This window comes from Pongo abelii, chromosome 17, assembly GCF_028885655.2.
Source record: "Pongo abelii isolate AG06213 chromosome 17, NHGRI_mPonAbe1-v2.0_pri, whole genome shotgun sequence".
Taxonomy (NCBI): domain Eukaryota; kingdom Metazoa; phylum Chordata; class Mammalia; order Primates; family Hominidae; genus Pongo; species Pongo abelii.
This window is the reverse complement of record NC_072002.2, coordinates 26402756-26430393: the sequence shown is the minus strand read 5'-3', so window position 1 is coordinate 26430393 and position 27638 is coordinate 26402756. Positions and strand designations below refer to the sequence as shown.

At 43.1% G+C, this 27638-nt stretch overlaps 1 protein-coding gene and 1 long non-coding RNA gene across 3 annotated transcripts in view; one reads left to right on the top strand and one right to left on the bottom strand.

The window, feature by feature from the left end:
- Positions 1–271: 271 nt before the first annotated feature.
- LOC129051507 (uncharacterized) lies at positions 272–5985 on the bottom strand. Its single transcript, XR_008515832.1, has 3 exons — positions 5810–5985; positions 4854–4907; positions 272–312 (listed from the first exon to the last, which is right to left on the bottom strand). It is a non-coding gene; the product is annotated as an uncharacterized LOC129051507 (long non-coding RNA).
- Positions 5986–8212: 2227 nt separating this feature from the next.
- RAB12 (RAB12, member RAS oncogene family) overlaps positions 8213–27638 on the top strand; it is a 29881-nt gene continuing 10455 nt past the window's right edge. For both annotated transcript variants that reach the window (XM_063716847.1, XM_009252247.4), the window contains exons 1-2: positions 8213–8758; positions 23708–23768. In XM_063716847.1, the coding sequence (XP_063572917.1) occupies positions 8242–8758; positions 23708–23768 (578 nt within the window). In that variant the 5' untranslated portion in view covers positions 8213–8241. The remainder of the gene's footprint in view (positions 8759–23707; positions 23769–27638) is intronic.

Genomic DNA, 27638 nt, shown 5'->3' with positions numbered 1-27638 from the left:
ACATTTTATCAGAAGTCTCTAGTCTCCTAAAAATTCCCTTCATGTCTCACTAACCAGAGTGTGGTCATATGCCATTTCCTAAGCCACACTCTGGAGAACAGAATCAGAATGACTGACTTAGAAAATCAACATTCAACTTCCAGTTCTGATGCTTGAGCAAGCTCTGGCCGAAACACTTGATTTCACAGAGCAGTGTGGGTATCCGAACAAAAGTCGTGGTTCCGTTAGCATTGAAAAGAAAGAGGAAGTGGTTGTTGCGTGGATAACCAACAGTGATTGCTGTAGTTGCTCACTGGCATTCTGATGTGCTTTCTTGAGGAAGAACAAAGGGATTAAGGTATAATTAGAGCAATAGGAATGGCACATAATGCAGTATGTCTCTATGGGAATGTGTGATGAAAATGGCTAAAATGCATCTCGGCTGGAACCAGATTAAGACCTGCTTGCTTCTCTGTATCTCTGATCTTCACTTTGCATGTGTTACTCAGTCTAGTGCAATCTCACTCCCACGCTCATTGCAATGAATGCTTTAAATATGGACAGTCCTCTTTGCATGGTAGAAATTTCAGTTACCACATCTTAGTTAAATAACACCAGTTCCCCAGCATTTCAGATTTCAGTTACCATGGTATATTAACTATGAGTAATTGCAGGAAGTACAAAATTCACAGCTAGCTCTTTAGTTTACAGATCACTACATAAATAAACAACACGTACATCATAATCAGTGATCAATGATGTCTGTTGTGGACACTTTGAAGAATAGGATGAACTCCCATCAAAATTTTTGGTTTGGATGTCAAGACTGATGACACCACACACACACACCAAGAAGGTGTATGTGTTCTTTACATTGGTTTATTTTGGGAAGAATAGGGCAGCCCTCCCAAGCTGGTTTGAAAATGGCTTGAACAGAGGAAGGGAAACTGGCTGGGGGTATTTATTGTGCTCTGGGGAGTGGACTAGGATGAGGGTTCTACATGTAAGCAGGGACTTGCATGGTTTGAATCTGTCACCAAAGGAGGGAGCACACAGGCTTTCTTTTCAGCTTGCCCAGATGTGGGGCAGAAGGTGAAGAGGGTGAGGTGAGACTTCAGCTGTCAGACATCAAAAAATGGAGTTAGGCCGGGCATGGTGGCTCATGCCTGCAATCCCAGCACTTTGGGAGGCCGAAGCAAGCAGATCACAAGGTCAAGAGCTCAAGACCAGCCTGGCTAACATAGTGAAACCCTATCTCTACTAAAAATACAAAAAATTAGCTGAGTGTGGTGGCGGTCACCTGTAATTCTGGCTACTCGGGAGGCTGAGGCAGGAGAATCACTTGAACCCAGGAGGTGGAGGTTGTAGTGAGTGGAGATCGCGCCACCACACTCCAGCCTGGGAGACAGTGGGAGACTCCATCTCAAAAAAAAAAAAAAAAAATGGAGTTAGATTCTTTACTACAACACCACTTTTATCAAAATATCTTGGTGACTGATTTCCGTGTAAGTCATTCGGTTCATACACAGACAGCAAATCATGTAGCAGTGATGCCTCCTTGTCTTTCAGTGGTAAGCCCATGTGACATTTCACAAAAATAGGCAATCAAAAGAAGAAACTGGCCAACAAAGATCAAAGTGCAGCAGCAAAGAAACAAAATGTGCCACACAGCAGCCATGGATGGAGATGCTGGTGGGGGGCTGTGCACTGGGGTCTGTGCACTAGCCCATGGTGGACAGGATTGTACTCCATTCCTAAGAAGGACAGAAACTGGAGAACCCAGGCTAGCCCATCCTAGAAGACTTTTTTGGAGTTGTGCTGAAGGGAGGAGAAAGTTCTTTAAAGGAAGCTCCAGGGCAGAAGGAGAAGAAAGAGAGAATGAGGCAGAAAAAATAGTTGAAGAACTAATGGCTGAACATTTCCCAACTTTGGTGAAAGACATATTTTCAGATTCAAGAAGCACAGTAAAACTCAAAGCAGAACTGGAAATAAAAAAACAAAAATGGTATCCCTTGGTACATCATAGTCAAACTGCTAAAAAAAGAAAGAGAAAGAGAAAATTTTGAAAGCAGCCAGAGAAAAAGAACACACTGCATACACAGAACAACATTTTCAGTGTCACTGTTTTCTCATGAAAAACAATATAGGCCAGAAGACAGTAGAACATTTTTAAAATGCTGAAAGAAAAAGTCAACTCAGAAATGCTTTTCCTGGCTGGGCACGGTGGCTCACGCCTGTAATCCCAGCACTTTTGAAGGCTGAGGTGGGCGGATTGCTTGAGCTCAGGAGTTTGAGTCCACCCTGAGCAACACAGTGAGACCCCATCTCTACAAAAAATACAAAAATTAGCCAGGCATGGTGGTGTGTGCCTGTAATCCCAGCTACTTGGGAGACTGAGGCGGGAAGATCACTTGAGCCTAGGAGGCGGAGATTGCAGTGAGCCAAGATCATGATGCACTGCGCTCCAGCCTGGGTGACAGAGCAAGACCTTGTCCTGAAAATAAATAAATAAATAAATAAACAAATAGAAAAGCTTTTCCAGTGAAAGCGTTCTTCCAGAATGAAAATGAAATAAAGCTATTTTCAGATAAAAGAAAACAGATTTCGTTATCAGCAGACCTACACTATAAGAAGTCCTAAAAAAAAGTTCTTCAGAGAAAAGGGAAATGAAACCAGATGGAAGAACAGAGCTATGGGCTGGAATAAAGAGAATGGTAAATTTGTAGGTAAATACAAAATGTATTTTTCTTTTTAATGTCTTTAAAATACATCAAACTGTTTAAGGCAAAAATGGTTGTATTGTGGGGTTGGTAACATATGTAGATGTAACATATACGAAAGCTACAGCATGAAGGATGAGGGGGTAGACTCATACAGTCACAAGCGTCCTTCATGTTACCGGCAGTGCTACAATATAAACTCGGAAAGACTCAAGAGTTCAGGATGCAGACTGTAATCCCTAGAGCAACAGGTCTCCATGTGTGGTCTAGGATGACCCAGAGTCCCTAAGATCCTTTCAGGGGGTCTGTGAGTTCAAAATTATTTTCATAACAATAAAAAAAGAAACAAAAAGTGATAATGCTGGAAGTGAAACCTGAATCTACTGTAAGTGGAGTAATAAAGGAAATAGCTGACTGTGGGAAAGGTGATTTTGCTGCCACTCGGGAGGCTGTAGATGTGCGATCAGGAGTTCTGTAACAGCAAGCTCGTCGTTGTCACAAGGAGGAAAGTGGCTGTGACGAAAAGGACAAAGGTGGCCCTGAGGAAGTCACACGGGCAAAAAACCTAACATTAAAGAAATTCTCAGAGCTATTTCATGACATTGAAAGCTCAAAGGATGAAAAGTTAGAGGCCGGGTGCAGTGATTCATGCCTGTGATCTCAGCACTTTGGGAGGCCGAGGTGGACAGATCACTTGAGGTCAGGAGCTTGAGACCAGCCTGGCCAACATGGTGAAAACCCGTCTCTACTAAAAATACAAAAATTAGCTGGGCATGGTGGCACATCCCTGTAATCCCAGCTACTCAGGAGGCTGAGGTGGGAGAATCGCTTGAACCCGAGAGGCAGAGGTTGCAGTGAGACGAGATCGTGCCACTGCACTTCAGCCTGGGTGACAGAGCAAAACTCCATCTCAAAAAAAGAAAAAAAGAAAAATTAGAAGCTGATCCAGACAGAATGGAGTATGACAATTCAGCAAGGCATAAAAAAGATGTTAACTCCTTATAGTAAGTTATATGGGCTGGACACAATGGCTCGTGCCTGTAATCTCAACACTTTGAGAGGCGGAGGCAGGTGGATGGCTTGAGCTCAGGAGTTCGAGACCAGCCTGGGCAACATGATGAAACCCTGTCTCTACTAAAAACACAAAAATTAGCTAGGTGTGGTGGTGCGTTCCTGTAATCCCAGCTACGTGGGGGACTGAGGTGGAAGGATTGCTTGAGCCTGGGAGGTCGAGGCTTCAGTGAGCTGAGATCACACTATCGCACTCCAGCCTGGGAAACAGAGTGAGACCCTGTCTCAAAAAAAAATAAAGAAAGAAAAAATTAAGTTATATGGCAAGAAGAAGACAAGCACTGTTCAAACAATTATTTATAGTTTTTTTTATTATAATAGAGACGAAGTCTCACTTTTTTGCCCAGGCTGGTCTCGAACTCCTGAGCTCAAGTGCCCCTCCCACCTCAGCCTCCCAAAGTGCTAGGATTATGGGTATGAGCCACCATGCATGGCCCAAACTATTCCTGATAAGTATTTAAAAAAAAACAAAAAACAAAAAACAAAACACTTAATTCTCAATGTTTCTGGCATTTTAAATTTCAGTGTCCTAAATAAATACTAATTTTACAATTTTTTCTTCATGTCTTTATACACATATAGCAATAGTTGGAGTGTTCGCAATGTTTTGACAAAAATTTTAAAGGCCATAAAATAATAATAATAATTTTCCCATTAGTTATTAAGATCACTTTGTACTATTCAAGCTTAAACAATGATTTTTATGGTGTCTGACTACCTTGCAAATCTGTGACTGCCTGTACTTATTTTATGTGACCATTCTGTGACACGGGGCTCTTTTGATCATTCCTGCCTTTGTGAAACACAATTGTGCCCTGTTTTTCCATGACCCCACTATCTCCAGTATCCCCTCCCTCCCACCCCAGGTTTCTTTTTAGCTTCTCTTCTCTTGCTTATCTTTTGGATGTTAGTGATCCTGGAGCTCTGTTCTTGACCTTTTGTTTCTTACTCTACATACTCTTCTGGTTCTGGCCTTTGTTATACTCGAAACTCCTTCCCTGTATTAGCCCGTTTTCATGCTGCTGATAAAGACATAACTGAGACTGGGTAATTTATAAAGAAAAAGAGGTTTAGTGGACTCACAGTTCAAAGTGGCTGGGGAGGCCTCACAATCATGGCAGAAGGCAAAAGGCAAGTCTTACATGGCACCGGGCAAAAGGGAAAAATGAGAGGCAAGTGAAAGGGGAAACCCATTATAAAACCATCAGATATTGTGAGACTTATTCACTACCATGAGAACAGTGTGGGGGAAACCATCCACAGGATTCAACTATCTCCCACTGGGTCCCTCCCGCAACATGTGGGAATTATGGGCGCTACAATACAAGATGAGAACTGGGTGGGGATACAGCCAAACCACATCATCCACCTCAGGTGGTGATGATGTTGTTAAAGTGAAGACAGTGAATAAAGGGGACTTTACCAAATGATAAGAGGGAAGTTTTTTTGGGGGAAAAAGCAGGATACGGGGTGTCTAGGTTTAAGACAGAGCCCAAGGAGCCAATGAAGTTTATGGATAAACTATGAAATGTTCTATATGGATATCTATGAAAATGGATATCTATGTGTATAGATAGCTATAAAAATTTCATTATTTCATTCACTTCACCAATATTTACTAACTTGTACCATGTGTCAGGCACAGTTCCAGGTGCTGGAGCACTGTGGACCGATACCATGTGCAGTACAATTTGATACTTTGCAAGAGAAAGAGACCAGGTTCACATAACTGTTATTACAGTGTATATCTTCATAGTAATCCTACAGTTGGCTCTTGAACAATGTGATTGGTAGGAGTGCCGACAGCATGCAGTCAAAAATTTGTGTATAATTTTGACTCCCCCAAACCTTAATTACTAATAGTCTACTGTTGACCGGAAGCCTTACTGATAACATAAACAGTCGATCAAGACATATTTTGTATGCTATACACATTACTGTATTCTAATAAGAATATTATATTGTAAGTTACAAAATATGTAAGTTAGAGAAAAGAACATGTTATTAAGAAAATCATAAGGAAGAGAAAATGCATTTACTATTCACTAAGTGGAAGTGGATCATCATAAAGGTCTTCATCCTTGTCATCTTCACATTGAGTAGCTGAGCAGGAGGAGGAGGAAGCGGAGGGGTTGGTCTTACTGTCAGGGGTGGCAGAGGCAGATGAAAATCTGCATATAAACAAACCCATACAGTTCAAACCCATGTTGTTCTAGGGTCAACTGAATTTTATTATTAGTTATTGTTAATCTCTTACTGTGCCTAATTTTTAAATTAAACTTTGTCATAGGTATGTATGTATAGAAAAAAACATAGTATATAGAGGGCTCTATACTCTCTGAGGTTTCAGGTATCCACTGTGGGTCTTGGGACATATTCCCAGGGGATTAGGGGCACTATCATTATTGATTTAAAATAGTGAATATGCACTTACCTGTCCTCCAGAAACACTGCCCAACCTCTGTCATTTAGTTCATTAATTATTCTAGTGGCAGAAACTACAGATCTACCTTATGGGGAAGAGATTTTATTTTGGGCAAGAAGGTCTTCAGCCCCACAAGCCATGCCATATGCATCTACCTATTAGGACAGGCAGTGCTATTAATCAGAATGGACCAAATTAAAAATCTTGAGATTACCTTTGCAGATGTGTCTTGTTTTGTAAAATCACAGTATTCCTGAAAAGCCATGCATAAATCAGTTTCTTTAATTCCTTACATTTATATAGTGCCTTATGGTTGCAGCAGACTGCAGAGATTGTTAGTTGTTTTTTTCCTAACAATGCTAGAGGAAAGGAGGGGTCACTACTCTCATTCTCATAGAACAGAAGAAAAACCCACAGCTAAGAAATGTTCTGCGGGGGAGCACAGCGGCTCATGCCTGTAATCACAGCACTTTGGAAGGCTGAGGTGGGAGGATCACTTGAGGCCAGTTCAGGTTCTCACACCGTTGACTAGCCTGGTTAACAAACCAAAACCCCAACTCTACAAAAAAATTTAAATTAGCCAGGCGTGGTGGCACGTGCCTGTGGTCTCAGCAGCTCAGGAGGCTAAGGAAGGAGAATCACTTGGGCCCAGGAGTTCCAGGGTGCCCTGAGCTGTGATCGCACCACTGCACTCCAGCCTGGGCAACAGAGCAAGGCTGTCTCCAAAGCAAAACAAAACAAAATGAAAGAAAAAGAAAGAAAGAAGGAAAGAAAGAAAGTAAATTCCGTGATGGTAAGTGATGGATCTGTGTTTCAAATAATATAGAGGGATCATATTTTACATATTCTCAGAATTCATATTATAAAGATCCCTACAGTGATTGCATAGTTAAGAATGCTCTCATAGATGTAAACTTCCAATCTACACTGTGGGCAACGTTAGATTTTTACAAATCAGGTTTGCTGTGTAACATACGCGTGTACTGTGCATTACTAAACCTAGTTCTAAATACAGTACAGCTGAAATTTGGTGGGTAACGTGATCATTCGGCAAACGTTGCCAGCCCCTATCATATTCAGAACCCTGTGTTCTGAGGTGCTCAAGTTCAAGCTGAGGAATTTGCTAAACAAATCTCTGGCAAGGAATCAGCAGTGATTTTCTGTATCTTTAAATCTTTCCAAATAGAAATGGCAAAACATACGACCCGAGTCCATAATTCCTAAAGTTTCAATCTTCTCGCACTCTTTGAGTTTTAACTCGCTTATTCCCCCAAAGGAGTATGCCATTTACTTAATTTAAAAATTAAACAGCATAAAAACTTCTGAACTCTGAGTGACACAGCAATCACAGTTAAAAATAACTGATTTCGCGCGTTTCCGTGGAAAATGGGAGACAGACGTGACGGAGAGAGACCAAGCAGTGCCACGGCCCGGTAGAGGGTGCGGGGGCTTGCACCCGCTGGTGTTTGTGCGAGAGCGCGGGTGTAGACGCGAACGCAGCGCAGGCGGCCGGGCGGCGTGGCCTGAGGTCGGGGCCTTTCCAGCGTTCCAGCTACACCGAGCGCGCGGGGGCGAAAAGATGTGCATGGTGTTTGGGGACTGTGCGCATGGGAGTGTTTTCACTGTCAACCAGGGTTCTTTTTCTTATTTTGAACCCATTTTCATGATGCACTGGAATGCTGAAGTTTAAAATTGCCTACGGAGAATTTTAAGACTAAAACCACACTAAGTTTCTTGTGTTAATTATAAATGCGGGTCAGAGTGAAAGCCGAGTAGGGAGGAGTGAAAAGGGGGAAAAGGGAAGAGGTAAGAGGAAGAAAAGATGAAAGAGCCGGCGGAAGAGGGAGGGAAGCGGAGGTGGGCAGGCGAGCAGAGGCAGGAAAAGAGCAGCGCCGGTTGCGGGAAAGCTCCGCGCGCAGCACCCAGCCGAGGCCTGGGCGCGCGGTCCTCCCGCCGGCAGGGGGCGCCCACCCGCCCGCCCGCCTCCGGCCCCTCGCGGCCCGCCGCCCCGCCCGCGCCTGCGCTTCCTGCCCCTCCTCGTCCGGGATGCTGCTGCCGCTACTGCGGAGTAGCTGCTTCCCTTCCTCCTCTCCCGGCGGCGGCGGCGGCAGCAGCGGCGGAGGAGGAGGAGGAGGGGACCCGGGCGCAGAGAGCCGGCCGGCGGCGCAGTTGCAGCGCGGAGCCCACGGGCCGCCGGGGCCGCTCGAGCGGGCGGAAGCCGAGCCTGGGCCCGACCCCCCGCGCGCGGCGGAGGCCGAGGGGGCGCCGGGGCCCGGGGCGCGCAGCCGGGGGGCGGGCGGCGGCGGGCGGCGGGCCGAGCGGGAGCCGCATGCGTGCATGGATCCAGGCGCCGCGCTGCAGAGGCGGGCCGGGGGCGGCGGCGGTCTGGGCGCGGGCTCCCCGGCGCTGTCGGGCGGTCAGGGCCGCCGGAGGAAGCAGCCCCCCAGGCCGGCCGACTTCAAGTTGCAGGTCATCATTATCGGCTCCCGCGGCGTGGGCAAGACCAGCCTGATGGAGCGCTTCACCGACGACACCTTCTGCGAGGCCTGCAAGTCCACCGTGGGTAAGGGCGCCACGGCGACCCTGGGCCGGGCCTCCTGGCGCCCAGGCCGGTGCCCTTCGCCCCGTGGGCTTCGAGTCTCATCGAGCCTGGGAGTCTTTCGGGGATGGGCCTCTCGGTGAAACTAGGGGCGGGGGTCTCCGTGGAGCGCCCTGCATCCCAATCCCAAAGCCTGGCAGAGGTTTTCGTGCCGCCTCCGGGCAGACCTGCGCTTGGCCCCCGGCCCTGCCTCAGAGGTTCTGGCAGCCCCCGGGGCCTGTGGGGGCGGCTCTCCACGGAAACTTCGGCCCTTAGCATACTCGCCCAAGAAAAAGCTGGGTTCGAGTGGGGCGCAGGCAGGCAGGGGAGTGAACGCCGAAGGCCGCTGTCGCCCGGGCCGCCCCGGCCCGCCAAGGCCAGCGCGCGCCGTCTGCTGCGGGTGTGATCCCTGCGCAACCAGGGCAGTTTTCTTATTTTGAACCCATTTTCAAGAAATGAAGAAGTTTAAAGTCACCTTTAGAGAATGTTAAAACTAAAACTACAGTAAGTTCCTCGTGCTAGCCGTACGTACGGGGCAGAGGAACTTCAGCTGTATTTATCCATGACCTCAAACAACCCGGTGACTGGCGGGCGTGGGGTTGATTCCTCCAGTACGGCTCTTTTCGGTGAAGGACAGGAGTGAAGTAAATACAGGAACGCTCCAGGGTCAAGGAGGAAAATAGCCGCGGATCTGAAATGGAAACTGCGGGGGAAATTTTTTTAATGAAGTCATGCTTAGAGGACTTGACATTGAGATTTGTCAGTTGGATGTGGGTAGCAGTTGTTTCTATGGAAAAACCCCTTAAAAGATGTCCAAACTAGGAGAACCCCGTTCTTTAAAATAAAGGGCAGTCACTTCCGTGATAGGAAGTGAGAGATTTCCCCAGGGGCGGTCCAAGAAACTGAGTAGTCAGGAGATTTGATAGAATTAAAGACATAATTTAACGTAATTCTATTAATAGTGTTATAACCAGTGGTAGTTCCAAGGCTGTCGGTACGATTTTGAGATGACTCGGTTTGAAATTGTCATGTAACAAAACAGTACTACATTTAAAGTGTCTTATCGGAAAATGAAACCTCCAATTTTTGTATTGTGTTTCTTGGTTTGTTTTCAAGAACTTACTTCCCTTAATGCTTTTTTGGAATAGATCATTTTGGAAATATTTGTGATGTCTGTACCATATGTGTTTAAAATGTTGTCGTTGGGGACATTATATTAAAATGAGTAGCGTAACTATACCTGTTTCAAGTATCCAGTCTTGGATCATACAGAGTACAGGGAGTTGTTAAACCATCAAATGAGGATTAGGCTGTTGTTTTAGTACCTGACATAAATAAAGTAGGGTTAAATTCAATTCAGAATTGTCAATATTTTATGGCTCTGTACTTCAGTATATAAAAATGAGGGATAATAGAGTTGCACTGTGTGATGAAGAGAAATCAGGTACCCGTAGGTGGGTAACTGAGGGCTTGAGTGGATGGAGGGTGAGATGGATGAGCAAAGGTGTGCTTTAGAATGCAGAAGAGGAGAGAGGAAGAAGGATTTTCTAAGCCTGGCAACAGTGGAGAAGCCCCCACCTCTGGGGAGGGTTCCTTAGGGGACTTAGGAATGGATGCTGCGAGACCTTGACCGCCATGCTAAGGAGAGTGGACCCTATCCTATGGGCACCTGGAACCAAAAGACTCCTTAGTAAGGCATTGGCACGAAAACAGTGAAACTAGTTTGGCAGAGTTGCATAGGATGTTTGGGAATAAGGAAGAAACCAGGAGGCAAGGAGGCGAAGCAGTTTGTTTCTGTGTCCCTTAACAAACATGCACTTACCCGAGCACATACTCCCTACTCTGAGTGTGGTTGAATTTCTGTCCTGCTCATTTTTGTTTGCTTCACATGTAGCCTATAATACTTGGAGTACTGGAGTACTTTAGTACTCAGTGCATGCTTCTAACTGTGGGATGTTCAGAGAATGATCATGGCCCCTGGCCTGCTGCAGAGCGCGAAGACACTGTGAGAAAGCCAGCCAGCTCCACTTCAGTTTCTGCTTCAGAGTTGCTTTTCCCCTCCACTCATCAGATCGTTTGTTGAGCACCTACTGTGTGTTGGGTGTTATGCTACCCAGTGGGGATTCAGTGGTAAACAGGACATGGGCTCTGTCCAGAAGTGGATCGGAGCTTCTGGGAGCTGCATGACTGCTTGTCAGGGCAGTGACAGATGTGTATGGGTATTTGGGAGCACAGTGAAAGCGCCTCCAGTCGAGGCTAGTGATGAGGCCTGGTCAGAGAAGGCTTCCTCGTCATTGGAATGTTTGAAGATAAGTTTGTTCCTCTAGTTCCTTTAGAAAAATGCAAATTAAATATGGTACTGGGTGTGGTGTAGAATTGTGGTTGCCTTACCTGAACGGTTACCATTTGAGCAGTTAGCTCACGGGGTTCTTCCCAGGCTGGTTTTTCTAGTTTCATCTTCATGTAGTGCAGTGAATTCCATATAGAGCAAGAGTCTCTTTCACAGTAGGAGTTTTTTCCTACCCTGTCAGGACTTATGGATGTGTGCTGCTCACAACAGCCGTCAGGGAAAGATCGTGAGCCTCACAGCATGGCCCAGGGAAGAGTCCCTGAGTGTGCCTGGACCAAGATGGGTCACTAGAGTGGCAGTATTGTGTAATTCCGAGGCTAGGAGAGTGTTTCCATTAAGAGCCTTTTCATTTTTATTTATTTATTTATTTTTGAGACAGGGTCTTGCTCTGTCACCCAGGCTGGAGTGCAGTGGTACCATCATGGCTCACTGCAGCCTCGACCTGCCAGGCTCACACAGTCTTCCTGCTGCAGCCTCCTGAGTAGCTGGGACTGCAGGTGCACGCCACCAAGCCCTTTTTTGATTTTTAGTGGAGACGAAGTCTTGCTGTGTTGTCCAGGCTGGTCTCAAACTCCTAGTCTCAAGCACTTGGCCTCCCAAAGTGCTCAGATTACAGGCATAAGCCACTGCTTCTGACCAGTAAGTTCCCTTTTAAAGTAAATGGGATTCACTTGAACTTTCTATAAAAGATCCGTAGTGGAAGTCCTTAGGATTTGAGATGGTGAACTATTATGTAAAATTATAAATAAGCAAAATGTTGATTTTTTTTGTATTGTTAATCACATCAGAAACTGGTTTAAAAGATACACAAAATTCACAAGGGTATGAAAAACTTGAGAGGTTGTATTTACTAATTGGTCTGTTTAATGGAAATTGTCTAATGGAATTGTCTCATATTTTCAAATGGGATTTTGTTTTCATGGAATTTAGTTAGTCTGGTTATAATTTACAAGTTCTTTTAAAAAGTACAGGAGCAGCTTTTTAAAGTTTGAGAAACAGAAAAAAGTAATTGACTAAAGAAATTTACAACTAACACGCCTGGTCCACTATTTTTCTCATAGCAGTGCCTGTATCACAAGCATACTTATCCACCATGAATCTGTGTGTGCTTTTGCAAGTTGACGTTATTACTTCCTGAGTGAAGCTGTAGAAACCATTTCTATCTAGCAATGCCGAATTCTTGATCTTGGTTCCTTCTGTTTGACTCTTACTAGTTTTAGCATAAACAGGTAAATGTGCTTTTTTAAAAGTATATTTCAAAAAACTACTCCATAAAATTACATATCTGTCAATCTTTGTTTTATTTCTATGTTACTGTTGGAAGCTAGCTGTTAATTTTGTTTAGGTTGAAATGGTTTTACCTTTTAAAAACCTACCCCCACCCTTGCTCCAACAGCATTGCATGCTGGAAAAAACACTAGAGTAAGAATAAGAAATGTGGGTTCTTGCTCCAGGCTCTGCGACTAACTAGTTTGTGACTTTGGATAAGTAATGTAGTTGTCTGTGCCTATAAATAGAAGAAGTAGTAGTAGTAGTAGTAGTCACTGCTATATGGTGAGCACTTACTACACCAGCAGAAGGCCTCATCACAGCCCTGAAAGTTATCCCCGTTTTACAGAGAGGATGCGAAGTCTCAGAGAGGTAGAAATTTGCCTGCTGCGGCACAGCTGCTCAGCAAGTGGTCAGGGCCAGGGCTGCAAGTGAATTCTTTTTAACTATCTTTCTGTCTGTTCCTTAGCTTACTTTCAGGTTTAGATTGACTTTGCTTTCTTGAAAATACTAATGGCTCACACACATAAAGGTCAGACATGATGGAGCCCTTTCTTCGTTTTAGAATTTGGTCCTTGTTACAGCCCTGTGAAGATAGTGACATAATTATCCTATGGTATTAGTGAAACTGATTTTCTTTAAGTGTGTCCCTGTCATTACTTGTCACTTGCCTTTTGGATTAAAATAATGCTACAAGAACTGCTTTTTAATCTATATATTCCATCATTCAAATTCAAATGTCTTAAGCCTTTTACATACCAAAATAGGTATATTTGAATACAGGGGAAGTCAAAGAAAGGCAATCTGGACCAGAATTCTGATTTTTCTGGGTAGTAAAGTTTCCTTCAAAATGCTGGAGGCCAGCATAGGATTGCCAGTTCTTTATTTTGCCAAGTAAGAACATTAAAAAAAAACAAAAAAGAAAAGAAAGACTTAAAAAAATTAGGGAAGATACCACAGTTTAAAAGTTTTTTTATTTTATTTTTTATTTTTATTTTTGAGACAGAGTCTCACCCTGTCACCCAGGCTGGAGTGCAGTGGTGCGATCTCTGCTCACTGCAAACCTCCGCCTCCCAGGTTCAAGCAGTTCTCCTGCCTCAGCCTCCCAAGCAACTGGGGTTACAGGCACTCACCACCACGCCTGGCTAATTTTTGTATTTTTAGTAGAGACAGGGTTTCACCATGTTGGCCAGGCTGGTCTCGAAATCCTGACCTCGTGATCCACCCTCCTCAGCCTCCCAAAGAGCTAGGATTACAGGTGTGAGCCATCACCCCCAGCCAAAAGTTCTTTAAATTTATCTTCATTTTTCTCATTGTGCAGCAGTGCTCTAAACTTCACAGCCTGGCCCCCTTAAAGGATGGCAGCCCTTTGGTGAAGCTCTTTAACTCCGCAGCAGGCCGCAGTCCTGTGTGCTTTCTGCCTGACTCCCCTCTAGCCTGTGTTGACATAGCGCTGCACTCAGGATACTCACTGGTGGGGCCTCGGCCTGAGACTGCTTACGCTGGGGAAGTAGGGTAGTGCGAGTGACTCCATTTCTTTGGACCTGCGGTTGAGCTGGCAACAGAATGGAGGGGTCCGAGAAACGGGTGAGTGTGAATCCCCTGCAGAAATGCTCTCTGGGGGTCTGCCCTTGAATGTTAGGAGGCATGACAAGTCAAATGCAGTCCACCAGGGTCTTCACCTGGAAATTGACTACTGTACTTTATTCTGGAAACTTAGGGCAGAGATTTTTGTTAGAAAACCCAGAATGAGCATCTCATACTGGATTTAAATGCTTAACTGTGTATTTTATTTTGCTATGCTGTATTTGTACGCAGTCTTCTAAGCCATGACCGATCTGCCCGTGTTTCACTTAAGAGAGAATTAAGGGAAATCATCCAGAATTCCCACTGCAAAAGCCCAAGCTCTGCAGCCCTGCAGTGTGGTTTCACTCCATCTGGAGAGAACCTCACACAGACTCCCCTGCCAAAATGATGTAACATGATGACTCAGGGATGTGAGCGTGAGAGGAACCAACATTTAGTTCTTATACCCACATATGCTGTGTGTTGTGTGATTAGGTTTATTTAATGAACTTAATGCAAGCTGAGAGGCTTGACAAAACGTCCCCTTTTGTGGACTAAAGTAGCTATCTTTCAGAGAAAGCATGCAGATTTAGTTGGTGTTAGGTTGTTTATGTTGAATAAAAATCTATTTAAAGACCTGGCTGAAGTGCATTCAGCCTTTCTCTCACTGTCTGCACTTACACTAAAGAAGAAAGATTTTATTATGCATGACAGAGATCCAGATTCTTAGAGATTGCCTCTTTCCCTCTGGTCTGTGGAATCTGCCAGAAGCCATCTGTTAATGGATCTTGGAACTGGCTGTAGAAGGCAGAGTAGGTTCCTTTGAGAACTGATAGGTCCAAATTATTCTCTATCCTTGGGTGCCAGATACATTGTTCCAAATAAGCATTAGTTTGAATTTGTAAAGAAAACAGCTTTGTACAGTAGTCATTCTACAAATAGTTTTAAGAAGCATTTTCTATTTATGTGAGACACCATCCTGCTCGACCTCCCCCTGGGCACAAAGCTCACACCTGGTTTACCCTTTTCAGAGAGGAGGTGAGTCACCGAGGTAGCCATAATAAGTGTTAGAAAAGAGTGCCTCCTGCTTCAGCTGAGGAAGACATTTATCATCCTCCTTTTGTCCTTTAATTCACATCTTTAACATTTGGAAAGTATTTGGAAAGCCAAAACTACAGACCAAAAATTGTGCCCTTAATTGAGTGTGATTGTTAAAGAAAAAAAAAAAACAACTTTTGAAACTTGGAAGCACAGCACAAGCTGAACAGAGCACTGGATTCCATAGAAAACGTTTTCCCTCCAACTCTGACAAACTCCACCCTTTGGTTTCTGGTGCCTAGTTAACAAAACAACCTGCAATTCCAACTCCACGTCAGCACTTGGGTGAAGGGATAGGCCCCTGTAAGTGAGGAGCTGTGTGTTTTTCACGTGCCTCCTCTCACCTCTTCAAGCCTTGTGTGTGGTAGGGCCTCAACACACCTGTCGAGTGGCTAAAGAATCACACACCTGCAGTCAGATTTTCACTTTTAATTTTTTACTTAAAAAGAAAAAACAGCAGCCTGGGCTACATGGCGAAACCCCATCTCCAGAAAAAAAAATACAAAAATTAGCCTGGCGTGGTGGTGCACACCTGTGGTCCCAGCTACTTGGGAGGCTGAGGCGGGAGGATCACTGGAGCCAGGGAGATCTAGGCTGCAGTGAGCAGTGATGGTGCCACTGTACTCCAGCCTGGGTGACAGAGTGAGACCTTGTCTCAAAAAGGAAGAAACACTCCACCTTCTCCTTGGCCACCACTATCTTCCCAAGCCGTGGTGTTAGTGGAAAGAGATTTTGGAGGCAGGCATACAGTCCTGCATGTAAGTTTCAGCTCCACGACAGGCTGCCAGCTGTCCTTAGGCAAGCAACTTACCTCAGTGTCTTCACTCATAAGAAGAAAAACAAAGCGGGATTTACACTTTCTTCACATCTCACAGTATAGGCATAAATGAAGTTAAAATATCTTACATGTCTGGCATAGAAAAGACAATTTATAATTCTCTTTTCCTAATTTATCCTGTAGATCCGAAAACTCTGAAACACTCCATAAAAAAATCCTTACCCTTTAATGATACACACTGATATATACAGATGATATAAATTTCAAAATGTAATCACATGTCCTGGGTAAAAGATAATCTGTTTGACAGTCCCTGTGTTTTCATGGATCCATTCTGAGTAGTAGTGAAGTTCAATTTTTTTGCATATGAAGAAAATGTTAATAATCCACTGTTTGATCATGGGTTTTGTTTTTTTTTTTCTCTTTAAATATTCTCCTCCTCTTTTGACCAGGAACTCAAAATAACATGGTAGCATTTCAGATGGGGGTTTGTCTGAAGCCAAGGAGTAGAGAAGGCCTCCTGGTGCAGGGATGGAGTCTGTCCCAGCCAACCAGCCATCCGCCCTGTCTTATTGTTAATTTTATATACTTGCCTAGCAATGCAAAGCTCTTTTTCAGCCTTAAATATATGTTCTTAGCTCCCTTCCAGCCTCTGCCTTTTGTTCATCAGGTGGGGCTGTACAGTGCACAGGGAGGAGCACAGCCGGGAGCCAGGCAGCCCAGGTTCAAATCTGTGCCCTCATGCTCACCAGCTTGGTTACCTTAGGCAGTCTACCAGCTTCCCTGACTTCTGTTTTTTCATCTATAAAATATAGACAGTAATATCTACCTCATAATATTGTTAATGAATATACACTGCAATAAGTTAATGTAGATAAGGCCCTTAGAATATTATCTGAAATATAGCAAACACCACAAAAGTTAGTTCTTAATCTTTTCATTTGTGAAGAGAACATACACCTTTCTGTGGAATTCTCATACGTGTATACTTCCATGAGAGGAACTGTCCACTCACTCTGCTGGGCTCCAGCCACACCTCTCCTTGGAGGCCCAGGACCTCCAACTGTCCCTCTGTCCTCCCCTCCCTGATGGAGTCCGTGGTATCATTGTTTGTTCCAGTCAAGTGCAAGGCTGTCTTCTTGTGCTTCTGTGTACAGGGTGGGCTTTATTTTCTGGGTGGGAGCATGCCAACCTTGGAGTGCAAGCGAGGACAGGTCTTATACCTGGATGCAATTTGACATCCTCTGGCCTGGATAAACATTTTTTTAATGACGCATAGTAACATTAGGATTTTAATAGTACCTGCTTCTGAGTTGATCAAAATATTTTATAGTTATAGTACTTAGTTTCTGTTTAAATCCTTACCACACAGGTTAGATAGGAAAAGCCAGATAATATTAAATAGTAGGATGTCACAAGACAGGTCTACTAGCAGTGAGTTTGCATCCCCTTTTCCTCTTTTTTTTTGAGACAGAGCCTTGCTCTGTCCCCCAGGCTGGAATACAGTGGCGCGATATTGGCTCACTGCAAGCTCCGCCTCCCGGGTTCACGCCATTCTCCTGCCTCAGCCTCCCAAGCAGCTGGGACCACAGGCACCCACCACCACAGCCGGCTAATTTTTTGTATTTTTGGTAGAGACGCGGTTTCACCATGTTAGCCAGAATGATCTTGATCTCCTGATCTCGTGATCCGCCTGCCTTGGCCTCCCAAAGTGCTGGGATTACAGGCGTAAGCCACCACGCCCAGCCACATTCTCTTTTCCTTATATGGGACGAGAATTCATTTTGAACTGTTCCCTGGTAGGTGGTAGAGTTTGGGCAGAAGACTGGCCTTATGCCCACATGACTTGATTTTAATGCTAGATTTGCCTCTCTCTGTAACCTTACCATGTTCCTTAATTTATTTTCTCACAACTCACTGAAAATGCTTACAATCCAATCCCTTAGTAGAATATTATATCCAATTTTAGATAACATTATGTAAGATACATCCTTGGAAGAAAAGCCACTATATAAAACTTAAGGTCATTATTATAAATTGGCAGTGACATCACAACCACTGTTTGTATTGAGACTTACTTCCAAGTCTATGGAAATTCTTCAACTTCTTGAAAGTATTAAGTAAAATCTATGGTCTGGTCCAAACTCCAGATCTTTGGTGGAATGAGGAGAAGTGACCTGGGCATGGAAGAAGAGGGCACGGTCTGCTCAGCCATAGTCCTAGATTTGGACCACAGTGGTGGTTAGTCTTTTTCCTGGAAAGGATTGTAAAGAAGAAGTTTCCGTGTGTTTTTGCTGTTTTCACTTTTGTAACTTCTTATGGCCCAGCAAAAAGAAACAGTAATGTGCAAATGTTTTGCTTTAAGGGGAACATAGAAATCTTACAAGCACTAAGTCCAGGGATTCCTCCTGCTGTTGCTAAGACATGTGAAAGACAGCCAGCAAGAAAGCAGAGCGCAGAGTCAGGCCTTGTCTTAACAGCTTGGCTGTGGGAGCTGTGAGCCACTTTAGAACATCTCACGATTTTCTCTTTTTTTCACCCATCTGACTTTTATTATAATAACCTTTCATTGTGGGCAGTGGTGTAAATTTGAGTCTTGGTTCTGCTGCTTCTCTGTCCTGTGGTTTGACTGTAGGCAAATTACCCTGTCCTCTCTCTGCTCATCATGATGTCTTCCTTTATAAAATGGGGGTAATAGTTTCCCCGTCACTGGGCTGCTGTGAGGCTTGGATGTGTTGGGTATTAGACATGGAGTATTTGACAGATGTCCACTGTCATTAGGACTAAAGGAAATTAAGGTCAAGAATAAGACACCGGCACAGTTGCTCATGCCTATAAACCCAGCACTTTGAGAGGCTGAGGTAGGAGGATCACTTGAGTTTGAGACCAGCCTGGGCAACATAGTGAGATGCTATCTCTACAAAAACCAAAATCAGTTAGTGACAGTGGTGCACTTCTGTAGACCCAGGTACTCGGGAGGCTGAGGTGGGAGGATCACCCAGGAGTTGGAGGCTGTAGTGAGCTATGATCCTGCCACGGCGTTCCAGCCTGGGTGACAAAGCCTTCTTTTTTTTTTTGCTTCAAAAAAAAGAAAAGACTGACTTAAATAGAGCAGTCTTAAGACTTTTGATAATACTGTATCTCTGTAGCCTACGTGCTTTTTGAAAGCATTGTTAAAATACTTTTAGAAAGACTTCCACAAAATTGGTAAGCCTAAAGAAAAGCAAGCTCCTCTCACCAGAATAATTCACCTGGTAGACCAGTTCTCTATCGAAGGGACTGGATGGAGAAACTGTTACTGTAATCCTCTGAGATTAGTGTGTGTAGGGAGAGGCTGTGAGCAAGGACGGCTGCCCCATCCTGTGAGGAACTGTAGGAGAAATGAGAGGTTATGTTGCTGCACACACTCATATTTCTCCTGTGTGCTGGGCACCCCTGCGTTCACTGCTTCCATTCCACACCTGCTACTCAGATGCCTTTTTTTTTTTTTTAACTAATCAGTCCTGAATTTCCCTATTTTTTTCCAAAAATAATTCGCATTTCTTCTTACACATACAGCATTTGATGGAGAAGAGGGAGCAGTTTCCAGCCATCAAATTTATTGAGTTGCTGTTGTGTGCCAGGCAGTGTCCTAGACTTTAGGGGGCTGAAGATGACTACATCCTCAGAGGGCAGGCACGTAGCCTGTCGGGGAGGCCAGCAAAGAAGGAACGATATGATATGGGCTAGAAGAGAGTTCAGGGCCAAGAACTGGAACATAGATAAAGACAAGGGTAAAGGCGGGTGCAGTCAGAAGAGTTCAGATGGGAAATCTAGGGCTTCAAAGTGTTCTGGGCAGACAAGGAGGTTCTCTAAGAAGAGACAACAGCAAAGACAGACGCTTTGCCAAGTGCATGATGTGTTAATTTAGGTCAGTATGACTGAGGTTTTCAAAGGCAGGGACTGTCCCCATCAACTGAGTGGTGGGGGCTCGTTGCTTCCTCCCTTAGTCAAGATAACCTGTAGGAAACCGGTTTTCAACAGGGTTGTAGACAGTAGTGAAGTCGCCACCCTCTTTGTCCCTTGGTTGTTTGTAAACATTTCCTCTTCTGTGACAGGAACACTGTTGACTTTTCCTAAATAATCTGCCAGATATTTGAGGTTATTCATGACTTTTTTCCTTTTATTGAGGATCATTATCACTTCTATGACATCCCAGTATTAAAAATAGACAACATTAAGGGATATTTTTGACTTTTAATATAAGAAAGTTTTTAGAAATGTTTAGTTGTGTACTTTGATACAGGTATATGTTTCTAAGCCAAAAATTGGATTAAGTTTCCAGTCATTGCAGGCTACTTAATGGCTGTTAGATATGGTATGGGTATAGGATATTTTGTTTAAGAACGAGGACTGTTTTAAGGAACTGATTTTACTCATGGAACCGTAGATCTGGCCACTGGGTATTTTTCTGTTGTGTTGTTAATTGTCATTCATCTACTCACTATAAGATAGTCTTCATTTTGGCTAAACAGATTCTTTTTTTCTTTTGTTTTTTTCCTTTCCAACTTTTATTTTAGGTTCAGGGGGTACATGTGCAGGTTTGTTACATGGGTGAATTGCGTGTCATGGGGGTTTGGTGTACAGATGATTTTGTCACCCAGGCAGTGAGCATACGACCCAATAGGTAGTTTTTCAGTCCTCTCCTTCCTCCTGCCCATCACCCTCAGGTAGGCCCCAGTGTCTGTTCCCTTCTTTTTGTCTGTGAGTACCCAATGCTAAAACAGGTTCTTAGCCCTGTTTACTGTCAGGTAATCTTTGCTTTGTTTTCCTATTAGAACTAATAATGTGTTTATAATTACATAGTGATAATGTTACCACTTATTTCCTGATTTTGAATATTAATATCCTAGCCTTTTATTTTTATTCATTAAATGTTGTGGTTACAAAATAGTCCTAGTGTAGGACTGCTGGAGTTGGGTAAGTTGTTCAAGTTGGTTGGGAAAGGCAGTCTGACATATTCAGACTCCATTGTTAGCAGAGAAAACTGGAGTCAAAACAAAGATTATCTGCTCTAGCTGTTTCAGGGACTCTTAATCAATTTGAAGCAGAGCTCAAAAGAAATATCATCTGCCAGTTCTTTTCAATAAAGTCGCAGCCACTGCCACAAGGTTTACAAAAGTTACAGCTCCTTTAATTACATTTTAAAAACAAACTTACTTGAAGAAATTGGAAACAAAAGTAAAATAGAATATTGGGGAACCTGCCCCAATAGTCACGTAGGTTCTTTTCTATTTTCCCTAAGCGTCGGCCGGTTTGAGAAATAAAGGGACAGAGTACAAAAGAGAGAAATTTTAAAGCTGGGCGTCCGGGGGAGACGTCACATGTCGGTAGGTTCCGTGATGCCCCACAAGCCACAAAACCAGCAAGTTTTTGTTAGGGATTTTCAAAAGGGGAGGGAGTGTGCGAATAGGTGTGGGTCACAGACATCACGTACTTCACAAGGTAATGGAATATCACAGGGCAAATGGAGGCAGGGCGAGATCACAGGACCACAGGACCGGGGCGAAATTAAAATTGCTAATGAAGTTTCAGGCACCGTTGTCATTGATAACATCTTATCAGGAGACAGTGTTTTGAGAGCAACCGGTCTGACCAAAATTTATTAGGCGGGAATTTCCTCTTCCTAATAAGCCTGGGAGTGCTATGGGAGACTGGGGTCTATTCCACCCCTACAGCCTCGACCGTAGAAGACGGCCACGCCCAGGGGGGCCGTCTGTAGACCTACCCCCAGGCGCATATTCTCTTTCCCAGGGATGTTCCTTGCTGAGAAAAGGAATTCAGCGATATTTCTCCCATTTGCTTTTGAAGGAGGAGAAATATGGCTCTGTTCCGCCTGGCTCACCGGCGGTCAGAGTTTAAGGTGATCTCTCTTGTTTCCTAAACATTGCTGTTATCCTGTTCTTTTTTCAAGGTGCCCAGATTTCATATTGTTTAAACACACATGCTCTACAATTTGTGCAGTTAACACAATTATCACATGGTCCTGACGCGACATACATCCTCCTCGGCTTAGGAGATGACGGGATTAAGAGATTAAAGTAAAGACAGACATAGGAAATCACAAGGGTATTGATTGGGGAAGTGATAAGTGTCCATGAAATCTTCACAATTTATGTTTAGAGATTGCAGTAAAGACAGGCATAAGAAATTATAAAAGTATTAATTTGGGGAACTAATAAATGTCCATGAAATCTTCACAATCCACGTTCTTCTGCCATGGCTTCAGCTGGTCCCTCCGTTTGGGGTCCCTGACTTCCCGCAACAATAGAAGTTGCGGGAATACAATACAATAGTAGTCATCACAGATTATGCATTTGATTAGTAAATTCCATCACAGAGTAGCATGGCAGCAGTGAAATCCTAACTCTACATTAATATGAAGACAGCGTTTTGTCATTAAACTGTGCTGCTTTAAAGCAGATAGCAAATATCTGCGCTATTTTGTGTGTCTTGTGTAGTATCACTTGAAATTGCGGTTTCCTTGCAGCTGAGTGGTAAGCCACTCTCTTCAAGGTTCTCCATCATGCAGAATCTGCTTCCTGGGTCAAGGCAGTGTCTAAGCTTCCTTTGACTTTGGAAAGCAAATCATTTCCAGAACTGAAAGTGAAATTGAATTAAGTAGCTTTCCTTCAGGGACATCTGAAATTATGTGTTATGTGAGAGGTTAAGAATTGACATGGAGTAGTGCTCTCTAGCTTTGTTTTCTTGTGACATTTTATATTCATGCAACTTCTCTCCTAGGGCAGGAGGGCTGCCTCCCTGGCCACACCCTGCCCCAGAGCTGTAAACGTGCCTTTTGTGTGGCATTGGTGTCCACAGTGTTACTAATTATAAAAATCGGTCACATGTCTTCCACTTCCCCTCAAGAGCCTCATCTGACTGCAGCATCTCATCAGTGCCCAGAGATGGGCAGTCAGGGGCATGGCCAGGGCCTTGTCCTCTGTGGCCACCATACCACTCACAAACGTGGGCACCTGCTGGCCCAGGGAGCTGGGATCGTCTACACCCTGGGTCCCAAGGAAGCTGTCAGGAAGTCGTTCCTGTAGGGAAGGTGCCTCTAGTTCTAAATTCAGCCAGCATCCCTTTTGTTTCCCTTGGTTATGAAAATTGTGTAATATTGTTGTGAAATATTTACATTTTGTATAACTGGAAGGCATATAAGGTAGCATACAGAAATGAAAACTTGGTTTTAAAAATATATCTGAAGCTTTACAGGCTAAATTGAAAAGGAAATATATGTGATGGTTTGCTTAGTAATATTAAAATGAATAAAAATTAAAGTTGGGTATGTTAATTGTGTAAATTTTAAAATCTTCTCACTGTTGATAATATAATGTTATGTTTATATTTACCTAAAATTTTCATAAGTACTGAAATTTTTAGTACAATAATTTCTAAATTCAGGCTAAGGCTATTTGACTAAAGTTGATTGTTTGATTAAGTTTCCAGTGTTCCATATAAGAATTTTCCCTGAGAAAACATCATTTTAAAGCCACTTATTTGTTGATGTAGTTATTAAATGTAATTTTAAACTGGTTTCTGTGCTGAACTGTGGTAGTTATAAGTTGTGTTATGAACAGCAAATACTAGACCGATCACTCAGGATAAGACATAACATGGGCTGACCTTCCCAGTGTGGACTGAAGCGTGAGAGATGGGAGGTTATAGATACCGGTGCAGATATTGCTTTTCCTTGGAATTAAGTGATGTCAGGTTTTGTGGGGTTTTCTTTTTTTCTGATAATGATAACAAAATACACAAATAGGATTATTTTGTATGACAGATTGCATCTTTGTTGTTTTTGCTTCACATTTATTTGTTTTATTTACAGGTGTTGACTTCAAAATCAAAACTGTAGAGCTAAGAGGAAAGAAAATTAGATTACAGATCTGGTAAGTGGGAGAGTGTGCACCCAGTAATGTGCTGTGTGTGTTTAACAGTCCATGTACTTGTCTAATAAAATGAACTGTTTGAGCTGATTTGCCTCTCCTACTTTTCTCCTCTTTTGCTCATTTTAAAATTAAATGGACAGTGTTTCCATCAAGAGAGAGAATTTAGATAAGGCTGTTATGTTATATGCCACTTGCACATGGGGAGTAGTTGTGGACAGAAGAATGTTACTTTAATGGTAGCTAGTTTGGAACCTTTTTGCCTCTATTTTCAAATCATTTACGTGATATCAAAACTGTCACCACTAAAATGATTGCTCAAATGTTTGTCTTCATGTCTTTATTTTGTATGATAGTATTCAAAGAAAGCCCAATATGTTCATAACCAGATTTGCACAATCTGAAGGCAGGTCCCCTGCAGACAGTTCCAGAGCTTCTTGGTGGCACAGTGTGACTATTACTGCGGGTGGGCATACTCCTTCCGGCTGTACTGCTGATTCCACGGGATGTGAGCCCCCACTAATGCCTACTAGAAATGAATCCAGGCCCCTTTCTCAAATCACAATTGGAATGAAAGACTCAACCAGCTGTGTTATAACTGCACTCAGCACTAAGAGCTTTCTGTTAGCTATTAACCTGTTAACAGCCCACAGGTGCTAGCGACCTATCTGTGGAAGAAGGGATAAGATCTGGTCTGGTGGTCTGGTGGTGGCTTAAAAGAGCCCCATTGAGGTGCTCTGAGAATGCCGTTTTGTTTTGAATGCTACAGCTGCGGTGTACTCAGCTTACTAACTCCTCTTGGCAGGTCACCCTCAGCTCTGATTGTTTGTCCACCATGTGTGTGTTTGCTTTCATCTGCGTTAATTGCTGCTTCATCTGTGGCATCATCGGTCACCTAATGCTTGAATGTTAGTGCCATGTCTTCATTCTTCATCCGTGTCCCTGTCTGGGCCACAGCTGCAGCCAAGCCGCAGTGCCTGCCTTCTGGAGGTGTCTGAGGTAATATCTTCATTTGGTCACGCTTCACTGTATAACACACTTCAGAGATTTTTTTATTTGGGTTTTTGTTCGTTTTCTGTTGTGCATTTGGTCAGCATATTTTCGTTTTTGGCTTGATTATGAAACATTGTCTTGTCTAAATACTTGAATAAACAACAAATAGATATTTCTTCCTGTACTAGTCCTGCAGACTTTTTGTGCATTGTTGCCCAGCTTTTAAACGCTGGAAATGACAACAAAGTGTTTGGCACACAAGCTGCTGTTTCTAATTATAAGCTCTATAAGGTAAAGACCATCTTCAAAAGGATTTGGGATATGCCTCTTTCTGTTCCTAGTACCTGTGTGAGGTACTTTCTGATGAGAATATTGCCCCACAAAAGTGATGTAAACATTATTAGAATGTGTGACACCTGCCTTAGTGGGTGACAGCCATGCCTGATGACTGTGGCACGTCTTAATTAATGCATTAATACTTCCATCTTCATCTTTGGCGGCAGTATTCTGATTTATAAAGTATGTCCAAATATCCTGGTGCCTCCCGGGAGCTCTGCCCACTAAGTCTGTGCCGGTGACATTGGACACTCCTGGAATCTGACTACAATGTCCTTGACTCTGAGCTAAGAGGGCCCTACCTGATGGAAACCCCCCCAAGGAGAAAGTGAGGTACTGTGGCTCCGCGAAGAGCAGCGGGCACTCAGAAACCATTTTTCTCTTGTATATAAAAGCATTCTCCAAATGACCCCTCTCCCTCTCCTGATTCTCTCTTGACTCTTTACTGCTTTTTCATTCTCTAAATCTGTGCAGCTGTACAGCACGGGCAAAGAGCGTAACTAAGGGAGGAAGAATGAAATGGATTGGACTATGGAATGGTTGATTGCAAGTTTTCTACATGGAATATTCCAGTGACTCTTTTCCTGCAGGAAGGTTTTGAACAGTGACTCATATATCTACTACAGGCCAGCCATTTTGTTGATCACATAATACTCAAAATAAGATTTTTATCTTCTGAAATATTTTATTTAAAAGATGAAAACCTTTTCCTTCATTATTGCTATGCAGCAGGTAAAAAGGAAGTGTTAGAATCATGATTGTAATTTGTATTACTGTTTTAAAGTAATGCGTGGCTTCTTTAGAAGTGAGGCGCAGCTCTTGTGCTACTGCTGTTGTAATCTGCTTTGTTGTGGGCGTGTTGTCGTCGTTTCACTCTCATCCATTGAGGGCATAGAAGGCGCCTGTGTAGCTGGAAACGGTCCCTCAAGGAGGCGCAGTGGATTGTGCTATGCTAATAATAGATAGCTCTCCTCCGATTTTCTAGACTGGCATGAAAGCATTACCATTCGGTTTTCATAGGAGGATCTTGTTGGAAGAAGTGCATTATTTACTATAGATTCCTAAAAGCTAAAAGTACCAAAAGCTGCAGGTGTCTGTTACATTTTTACGTCACGTTTTATGTCATTGCCACATATTTCAGTTCGTTGATTACCTGTGGTCAGAAAAAGGACCATTTTTCTCTTCTCTGTACTTTATAAAGTATTTCTACATGAATGTTAGAACTTTATGTAAGTAGCTAAAATAAAACGTGTTGACCAGGATGTAGTTTGATGAATTTATATCCAAATGGTGTCCTGGAAATTATTTACAATGAACTTGGAGTTGTGTTGAAATGGACTTGAAGCCATGAAATTTGCCTCTTACCTTTAGGCAAAGACAGAATTGAAATGCTTCATATAAGGGCCCTTTGTTCTGCCTGTCGGACCAGTCCACTGTTGGGGGACTTTGTTTTAACCAGCCTTCTTAGGTTGGCATCATTCCTTTTGTTCTCTGCTTGGAAGGGGGGAATATTTCATACCCTAAATTGGTGTATGCCCTGAAAATTAGTAATTAAATAATTTAAGTGGCTATATTAAATACAGCAAATAAGAGGCTTTGAATTCTCCAAGCATTGTTGTATTACCAAACTGGGAAAACAGAATTGCAGGAATTTTTCAATTGCACAAAAAGCAGATGGAAAAATCAGAATAAGGTGGCATGCTAACTGTAGTAAACGATGATTGAGCTGACGTTCATAACTTGCAAACCTCTAGAAATCCGCACCTTATCATTACAGTGACAACTCAAGTTCATGGGGAAAAAGAGGAAAATATTAGGATTCTGCCTTTTCATAGAAAGGTGAAAGCATGATCAGTGCACTGATGTAATCTAATTTTCTGAAAAGTAGAGATTTGTGTTGGATTTTTATGGTGCTGGCACATAGTAGATATTTAAGAAATACTTGCTGAATGGAATCAACATTTCATTTATTATTCTTTGGCCGTACATGATAGCAGATAATTTAGTATGTAAGGGAAATAAATCAAGCAAAGGCACTTTTGAGAGGAATAGAAAATAAAAGCTTTCTCAACCCAAATATTTTGGGAGTGTGGAATCGCCTCTCAAAGAAACATGCTTTTCTACCCCCAGCCTTCAGAGCCAGGCCCAAACAGTGGCATTTAAGGAATGGGCTTAAATGGGGAGTGCTGAACTAGTTCATGTTTCCTCATTGGGATTTTTGTCAGCTAAATCAGTTTGCTCATTTGCGTTAGAACGATTGCCTCAGGTTTTGAATTTTGAGGTTTCTATCCTCTTTCTTTACATTGGACTTAAAGTCAGTAGAGGCAGCTAACTTCTTAATGGTGAGCTTCTTAATGTTTCTAAGATTCCTAAGTATGCTATTCATGCAAAAACATTTTAAGCTACATCAAAATTGCCTTTTACTATCCCTGTTCTTTGATTGTTTTTATTAAGACTTCTATTATCTGCAATTTCTCTGGTTTTGTGCCTCCAGTTTCTGGATTCTTAAGTCATTGAATGTGTCTGGAAGTGCATGTGAGTTGA